Source organism: Salvelinus fontinalis, chromosome 1 (assembly GCF_029448725.1).
Source record: "Salvelinus fontinalis isolate EN_2023a chromosome 1, ASM2944872v1, whole genome shotgun sequence".
Classification (NCBI taxonomy): Eukaryota; Metazoa; Chordata; class Actinopteri; order Salmoniformes; family Salmonidae; genus Salvelinus; species Salvelinus fontinalis.
The window spans coordinates 50,340,578-50,349,800 of record NC_074665.1 but is presented as its reverse complement, the minus strand read 5'-3'; the positions used below and the strand labels follow the sequence as shown (position 1 = coordinate 50,349,800).

General features: G+C 43.8%; 1 protein-coding gene across 1 annotated transcript; it reads left to right on the top strand.

The window, feature by feature from the left end:
- Positions 1 to 1,384: 1,384 nt before the first annotated feature.
- On the top strand, positions 1,385 to 8,579 carry ogfrl1 (opioid growth factor receptor-like 1). Its single transcript, XM_055925257.1, has 7 exons — positions 1,385 to 2,010; positions 3,419 to 3,502; positions 3,647 to 3,725; positions 3,988 to 4,066; positions 5,705 to 5,771; positions 5,906 to 6,051; positions 6,165 to 8,579. Exons 1-7 carry the CDS (start codon positions 1,828 to 1,830, stop codon positions 6,670 to 6,672), a joined length of 1,146 nt encoding a protein of 381 aa, XP_055781232.1. The 5' UTR covers positions 1,385 to 1,827; the 3' UTR covers positions 6,673 to 8,579.
- The last annotated feature ends 644 nt before the right edge of the window (positions 8,580 to 9,223 follow it).

Genomic DNA, 9,223 nt, shown 5'->3' with positions numbered 1-9,223 from the left:
AGACAACACACACGTTACCCTTGGTGCAGTCACAGCTCTCCGGCACCTGCGCGAGCACATGTACACTCACTCAACCACTGTCACAAGTACTTAGAAGTTACAACAGATACCCCAGTCAGTGAGCTCTGTGAAACTTGTTAACATAAATTCCTACACTGTCCACACTATAACAAACGTATGGTTGCAAAACAGTACATTGTATAACCTTATGACGGTTTTATATTAAACAGTTTCGGAGCCAAGGACAACATACCTTGCTAGCCGAGGGTCAGGCAAAAGAGAACGATAAAGTGGTATGGGGATACAGATAACCGCGATGGGCCAAACCAAAATATACAAAACTTTTACAATCACTTGTATGTACAATATTGGTATGAAAAAGTGTTTGTACACCAAATAAAAACATTAGCTATGCAGCTGTAATTAAATAAAAAAATACACTGAATTATTATTATTATTATCAGATTATTAACATCCCCTCTTGACCTGGCCTATTTGAATTGGTCCTTGTGTGCAATTTGGTGCGTAATCTAGGGGAACAACATCACACTGCTACACCTACATAACTAGAAAAAACAGTGCACACAGTATGTCTGTGTGCTACACGTGTGTGCTTTATAGCCTACCAATAGACAGACCCACGTGGCCAATTCCTACAACAATGGCTGCAGCTCCGATTAACTCGATGGAGGAGACTATGTCAGTAACCACGTTTGCATCAGTAGTTTTTGTGAGTAAAGTCATACCGTCTAAAAATGATTCATGACAGCTGTAATGGAAACCGGACGTTTCGGTAAAATTGTATAAATGCTGGCAGATAATTTGTTCATTTGACATGGTGGGATCATTTTGTGTTGGTAAAGTGTATTAGGCGAGAAAGGGGTGGAAACGCCTTTATGCGCAAATATTTATATAAAAAACATAATATCAAAGTAAACTTGGAGTCACGCGATGATATGGTGTGTGGTCCTTCCACTATGACTCGGAAACCATGCAGTTTATAAGGCTTTAGATTAAATAATTGATTATGAACTTCACAGGGTGGTGAAAGTTCCCTGTGATCTTGGTGCACCTTTCCAATAAATATAGAGGGTCTTATTCTGCCTGACTGCCGTTTGACAAATCAAAATATTGTGCTTTAATCCATAATAATCTAATCATGTAGACTATACCTGCACAGCCTACCGCCGCTGTTTCTGCTATATGTTGGCTAGAGCGCAGGTGCCAAGACCAGAGTAGACACATTTGTTGTTTAACGCAACCGTTTTTGTGACAAAGCTATCTGTAGAGTTGAAAATGCAATGGAAACATATTGAACTTTAGATTTGTAGATTTGCACATGAAAACTTAAGCGAAAAAGTACATTGCGTGTGCATTACGTCACGCACTGATTTTATCCGCAAAAAGTCAAATTGGTGGAAACACACCACTGGTAGGAAAATGCGCATATTTTCCAATGCGGATTCTAGAGTATTCGCATGACAATCTGTCGCCAATTGAATAGAAACCTAGCTAGTGACCGAAAGGGAGAATGAGTATGTGTTCTCCATCTGACATTGAGGATCTCAGATGTGACACTGGTTAACCCCTGTCCCAGTGTCGTGGAGCACGTGGTCATCTTTGCTCCTGATGCTGTGACCACTTTCCTCCGCACGCGCCGCGCATTTAGGGGTGTGTTCACCGTCTACTAGCAAGTCTGAATCGGAATTTTCCTCAGCCTGCCATTTAAACGCCACACACTAACCGTGGCGCAGCAGGCGGACTGCACGGCAAAATATGTAGGCTAGAAGGACACAGAGGACGGCGCGACTCGGTGTAGGCGGGTAAATGGGAAATCTGATGGGCAGTTTGCGCTACAAGGAGCCGAGAACTGTGGAGGAATGCGACTCGACATGGGAGTCAGACTCGGAAAGCGACGAGCAGCCGGGTGATGAGGACAGCGGGATATCGGAGTGTGTCAGCCGGACTGAGACAGGGAGATGCGGCGAACAGGCGAACATGTCCCCGAAGGTAAATAGGCTACCAACAAACTGGCACACAGAAAAGCAACCACACACACAAAAAATAGTAAGAAGAGTAGACTGCAATGAGCTAAATTAGAAAATGGAAATGGCACAGCTGCATAGCTGGCTCGCTGAAGATGTCAACATCCCAGACTATAATGTCGGGAAACCAAAATCAGGATTGTATGTAGGCTAGTAGCCTAGTTGAGGCCTATGTCCCAAAGTAATTGTCCTCAACGCATATGTTGTTGCCATGTCTACGCTACGTTCAATGTCATTGCCAGGTATCCAATTGATGTGGTCATATGCATTACCAAAAGTGGCAATCTTATAGAGCATAATTCTATATCGTTCAGTTTTAACAAAAATGTTGTACATCGCTGTCTTGTTTTATGTCCTCGTTTCGTGTCGTTTCGGGGGGGGGGGGGGGGGGGGGTTAGTGTCGCGCGCAAGTGAGACAGTGACCTGATAAAAGTGAGCTGATTTTTAAAATACATAAAATATAATAGGGTCAAATAGGGGAGCCCATCTTCCATCGTTTGATTTGGGAAAAATGACACAGTATTCCCATTCCCCAAATCCTTGCTGTTTTCAGGTCTAGGCCTTTAGGCTTACTATTTATTTTCAACAACCCTACAACTTTGATGGGATGCATCCATGTTCATAAGTATAAAAGAGATTGTCAAGGCTGTGGGTAACTGGTGAAAGGAGTCAGGCGCAGGAGAGCTGAGATGCGTGTACAACGTATTTAATACAAGATACACCAGTATAAACACAATACTACTGTGTGGGAAAAATACCGGTACCACGAAATAAACAGGCGTAATAACAAAACCCGGCAACAAAATTCCAGCCGTCAGAAACAGCCTGAACAATAGAACAAACACGCACACAAAGATGGGGGAAACCAGAGGGTTAAATAATGAACATGTAATGGGGGAACTGAAACCAGGTGTCTAGAAAACAAAGACAAAACAAATGGAAAATTAAAAGTGGATCGGCGATGGCTAGAAGGCCGGTGACGTCGACCACCAACGAACAAGGAGAGGGACCGACTCAGGCGGACGTCGTGACATAGATAAACAACAATATTTGTTTGTAATGAGTCAAATGCCTTTATAATACCTTGATATGCCTTTATATGGTGCATTTTCCTTCATGTTATCCTGACTGTGAGTGCATTGGAAGCCTGCATGAAGTTAGAATTGCTTTCATGGGGAAGAAATTGGCAGATTATTATTCTGCCTACACCAAAAATAATTAATTCCAGTTGTTACAAACCCACTCAACCCAGACATCTGCTATGTTGTTATGGGTTTGTGTGTCACGCTGTTGATATCATTGTTGCTATCTATTTCAGTCAGTGTTCATTCACCAACTTTTTTTCTCTCTCTCTTTTTCTCTTTCTCTCATAGCTCTCTGACTCTAAGTCCAGCACCAAGATGAAGAGAAGTTTTTATGCTGCAAAGGATCTTTACAAATACCGCCACAGCTACCCGGTACGGCGCACACACACACACACACACACACACACACACACACACACACACACACACACACACACACACACACACACACACACACACACACACACACACACACACAGTAGCCTGATTCTTCCTCCTCATCCTCTCCCTCCCTAGAACTACAAGGCGCCCCGGCTACCTAATGACTACCGCAACCTCCGCTTCTACCTGAACAAGATCCCTCTAATACCAGACGGTCAGTACACACACACACTAACACACAGTGACAAACAGCAACACACACCCGTCGGACATACAGCAGAGTGTTACTGGCTCAGGGCTTAGAGAGTTTTGATTGGCCTTGGGTCATGTTTGAACAGAGGAGTCCAGAGGATTAAGAGCTGATCTACTGTTTAAACACTAGCCTGCAGACACACACACACATTTTATGCTGACCCCAAACAGGGCAGGTGTGTTTTCCTGTATAATTTATGTGATTGACCTGAATCCATCTCTAGTCATCTTCATTGAGGAGATCCTGACCAAATGGAAAGGAGATTATGACAAACTGGAGCACAATCACACCTACATACAGTGGTAAGAGGCCCTTTGAGGTACTATGGATGTGTGTGTGTGTGTGTGTGTGTGTGTGTGTGTGTGTGTGTGTGTGTGTGTGTGTGTGTGTGTGTGTGTGTGTGTGTGTGTGTGTGTGTGTGTGTGTGTGTGTGTGTGTGTGTGTGTGTGTGTCATGCACACCTGTGACTACGTAAGCATTTGAAATGATCTCAAATAGAATTTGAACCAGGGTCTGTAACATATGTATGTTTGGACATAGAAATGTATCTCACCCTATTTTGCAGGAGCAGAAAAGAGAACAGCAAAGTACAGCCAATGCTTTCTCTGACACAGACCTACATAACTTCGAGACCTATATAACACCAGGAGAAAAAACATAGTCACACCACTGGGATTCACATATCCTGCCAATCTCACCTACTCCCTGCAGCGCCAACCTTATTATCTCTCACTTTCTCTCGTTCTCTCTATTCTGACAGAGCAGCATAATATCAATTAGTGGGTGTCGAAGCAGCAGTGAGCGTGTACAGACGAGTGGCTGTCGCTCATTGAATTTACTTACAGTGCCTTGCAAAAGTATTCGTCCCCCTTGGCGTTTTTCCTATTTTGCTGCATTACAACCTGTAATTTAAATGGATTTTTATTTGGATTTCATGTAATGGACATACACAAAATAGTTTAAATTGGAAGTGAAATGAAAAAAATTACTTGTTTCAAAAAATTATAAAACAGAAAAAACAGAAAAGTGGTTTGTGCATATGTATTCACCCCCTTTGCTATGAAGCCCCTAAATAAGACCTGGTGCAACCAATTACCTCCAGAAGTCACATAATTAGTTAGATTGCACACAGGCGGACTTTATTTAAGTGTCATATGATCTCAGTATATATACACCTGTTCTGAAAGGCCCCAGAGTCTGCAACACCACTAAGCAAGCGGCACCACCAAGCAAGCGGCACCATGAAGACCAAGAAGCTCTTCAAACAGGTCAGGGACAAAGTTGTGGAGAAGTACAGACCAATGACCCTAAGCATACTGCTAAAGTAACCCTCGAGGGGTTTAAGGGGAAGCATTTAAATATCTTGGAATGGCCTAGTCAAAGCCCAGACCTCAATCGAATTGAGAATCTGTGGTATGTATGACTTAAAGATTGCTTTACACCAGCGGAACCCATCCAACTTGACGAAGCTTGAGCAGTTTTGCCTTGAATGGACAAAAATCAGAGTGGCTAAATGTGCCAAGCTTATAGAGACATACCCCAAGAGACTTGCCTCTGTAATTGCTGCAAAAGGTGGCTCTACAAAGTATTGACTTTTGGGGGGGGGGGTGAATAGTTATGCACGCTCAAGTTTTCAGTTTTTTTGTCTTATTTCTTGTTCGTCTCTCAATAAAAAATATTTTGCATCTTCAAAGTGGTAGGCATGTTGTGTAAAGCAAATGATACAAACCCCCAAAATAGGAAAAATGCCAAGGTGGTGAATACTTTCGCAAGCCACTGTAATAAGAGAGAGAGATGCGTTTATAGAGGAAAAGAGGACAGTGGGGAAGAGCAAGAGAATAAAGACAGGCAAGAGAGGACAGGGAGACGTGCATAGAAAAGTCAAGGGGAGAGAGTTAACCTCACTCTTTGACAGTCTTCTCTCTCTGTCTTTATTGCAGGCTTTTCCCTCTGAGGGAGCAAGGGCTCAACTTCTATGCTCAAGAACTCACTCAGGAGGAGATCAAGGTAAAGACAATAACAAGACTTAACCATGTGCTTTGACTGATCTGAATATGTCAGTATGCCATCATGTTGTACAGGAATTTTGAATATTGTGGGATCTACTTATACTTTCGACTGATCTTTGCCGTCTCCCATAGGAATTCCAAAGCACTCGGGAGGCCAAGCGGCGATTTCTGCTGGCGTACACACTCATGCTGGATTTTTACGGGATCAAACTCCTGGATAAAAGTGGGAATGTCGCCCGAGCTTCCAACTGGCAAGAACGCTTTCAGCACCTCAATGAGTGAGTGGTAAACACAGGTGTAATTACACACACGCACGCACACACAATTTCTCTCTGGGTCTATAGCGAAGGTGGTTTGGTGATGAGTAACCTATCCCTCCCTCTCTCCCCAGGTCCCAGCATAACTATCTGCGGATCACGCGCATCCTCAAGTCTCTGGGTGAGCTGGGCTTTGAGGCCTTCAAGGCCCCCCTGGTGCGTCTGCTGCTGGACGAGGCTCTGTGCCGGGGCACCCTGCCCAACATGCTGCACAGCACCCTAGAGTATTACGTCTACACCATCCGCCTCCGCTCCCACCGCCGCAGCCTGCTCCGGTACGCCCGCCAGCACTACCAGCCGGCCAACACCTTCCTCTGGGGGCCCCCGGCCAGGAGGAGAGGAGCTGAGGCAGGGCCAGGAGGCAGGGTGGCAGAACCCACCCCAGAGAGGGAGAGGAGAGGAGGAGATCCCCATAGGGCTCGTAGTCCACTTACGAAGAAGGACTCAGTGGCAGTGGGGGGTGGGGGAGGAGATGGGAAGGGAACCAAGGGCTATACCGTCTCCACCAAAACCCTCCAGGAGGGGGTGATGGAGAGGGGTAGGGGGGACAGGGGCAAGTACATCGAGACTGTTCCACTGTAGGACTGTAGGGAGAATAGTTTTGGGAAGAAGTGGTGTCTTGATGGGTTGGGGGGTGGGTGGGGGAGTTATTGTAGCAATAATGGCTCATGCCATGTTTTTATGGACTCAAAAGTCGTAGCTAAGTTGTAGTAGCTAAGTTTAGTATGCAGCACAATCCTTAACGTTAAACTACTCTTGCAATGTTTTCTCTCTGTCACAATGTCATTCTTCCTTTTGTGTGGATTGACTGCACTTGGTAATCCACTAATTGTACAAAACCTTCTAGCCAAGCAGATCACATGTAGGGCTTAGCATACAACAAGCAGCCTGATTGGTTGGAAGTATGAAACAAATAATCTGATAGGATATGAACAGCTGCTTGAAAGGGCGGCTGCTGGGTGGAATCTTGCACCTTTGACAATCTGTCTTCCTATATGAAATATCTCTTGTTACTTCCTGAGCGGATCTTTCTATTGACTGCTGAGCCTGGCGATGACGGTGAAACTTTGGGTGTCGGATCCCATCTTCCTACACAAAGCCTTCTGTAGCTTTCCGAGCAGCCAAGCTAGTCAGACGCACAGGCTCATATATGAGCTTTTCAGGTATACTGTAATGTGATCGATAATATGGGCTCAAGTATTAATACTGTAGCTATCAGTGTGTTGAGACGGTAGTGTGTGTGTGTGCTAGGCAATTTGTGTACTACTATCTGAAGTGCCTCTTTTTCTATTCATCTTTTACTGGTTGATTGTGTGCCATTAGGGATGTGTGTGTACTTACCAGTGTTTGTGTTAAAGGGTGTTTTTGTGTATGAATTTGGTTACCTGATGGGTGTTAGCGAAAAGGTACGTTTTGCTTTCACAAGGACAGAACGTGACCATTTCAGAGTACCGGTATGCTTATAACACGCAAATAACTTGACGGCAGCTTGACATAGCTCTTTTTTGAATGGCACACATTTCACATGATTCGCGGTAACGGGTGACAACAATACCTGGCACTTGGGTCCTGAATCCTGGACCAATCTATTGGGGACGTGCCAGACATTAATTTGATCCGAATCCAGGATGGTGAAATGCCTGTTTTTTTTTATTGGGAAAAGAAAATGCATAACTGTTGAGTGTATGTAGATACAAATAAGCATTTATAGTAAAGCCTATACACACCTTATTATTCATACAGACAGATTTACTCACTCTGTCCCTCACCCATAGACATACATACACAATAGAGTATCTCTTCTTTGTATACAGTGCATATCTGTTTTGTAAGGTTTCTCTCTCTCACACTCTCTTTCTCCTCCTACTCTTCATCTACCACTTCTTCCACAATTGCAAGAATTAAAGGAGGCTGAGTGGATGGCTTGAATCAAACTCTCTTTCTTTCTTGTTCTCTCTTTCTGTCTCTCCTTATCTCTAGCCATACAGTTGGTTGGCATTGGCATATTGAAATAATGTGCCAATGAAGACCAGTTAAAATGCCTCATCCCCCCCCCCCCCCCCCCCCCCCCCCATCTTTCAGAGGAAATCTAGATTATGATAAAGAAGAATCTATTCCCTCTCTGTTTCTCTCCAGACCCTCTTTGTTTAACTGCCTCTGTCATCTGGGCTAAGATGACGCGATTTGGGAGGGGATGGAGGATTGGCACGAGAAACAGGAATGAGGAGAGGGACTAGCTGTAAATCGACTCTATGGAATGCTGGAAACTCTTCAAATGTTTTACTTCCATATACAATGTATAGTGGTCTGTTTCAGGGATAGATGCATCTCTCTGTCTGCGTCCATACTTGTGACTGACTTGTCTTTGGATGTGTAAAGGTTCAATACATAAGGATGTTTTGTAACTTGTATCAATTCTTATGATTTGTATAGAAAGTGTATCGAGACAAATGTTTTGCTGTATTAAAATATGGCAAGTCAAAAGGAAAAGACAATGTGTACTTTCTTGTGCGTATGTGTGTGTGTGTTGTGTGTAAGAGAGAGAGTATATGCGAGTAGAGAGCGCTGGTGGCAAGACACTACAGACAAACCCAACCAGCTACATTTCTCATTGTTCGACATATACTAATGGCAAATTATATTGTCACCGTTAGATGGATAGAACATGTTTGTTCAAGCCATTCTATGAGCCTGACCTACTATGACCCTGACTGCCCCACGGCAGTTTACAAGACCACAGAAGGCGAGTGTATAGACAGCAGCACACATATGAGTACAAAGAGTGCTATGGATATCCAGAGTTATGGCAATTTCGGGTTAACAGGAGAGATTTTAAAACTTAAACACTCTGAAGTAACACACACAGGTTGGTGTAAATTGAAGTGTGTGGGGAGAAGAAACGTGTGTGGTATGATGTGTGATCTTTCACATACACACAAACACACACACACAAAAGGCAGTTATACAATTTCAAAAACATTACAATACATTTCACAACACAATAAGTGTGTGTCTCGTCCACTACTCTACTGCCACATATCTACAACACAAAATCCATGTGTACATGTGTGTATAGTGCGCATGTTATCGTGTGTGTGTATGCATGTGTCTGTAACTGTGTGTGTGTATCTTC

Bases quoted from the DNA above. Each gene is read 5' to 3' on its own strand.
- ogfrl1 (XM_055925257.1), top strand. From the start codon at position 1,828: ATGGGAAATCTGATGGGCAGTTTGCGCTACAAGGAGCCGAGAACTGTG. The intron at 3,726-3,987 runs GTCAGTACACAC...ATCCATCTCTAG, and splicing joins GATCCCTCTAATACCAGACG to TCATCTTCATTGAGGAGATC. The intron at 6,052-6,164 runs GTGAGTGGTAAA...CTCTCTCCCCAG, and splicing joins CGCTTTCAGCACCTCAATGA to GTCCCAGCATAACTATCTGC.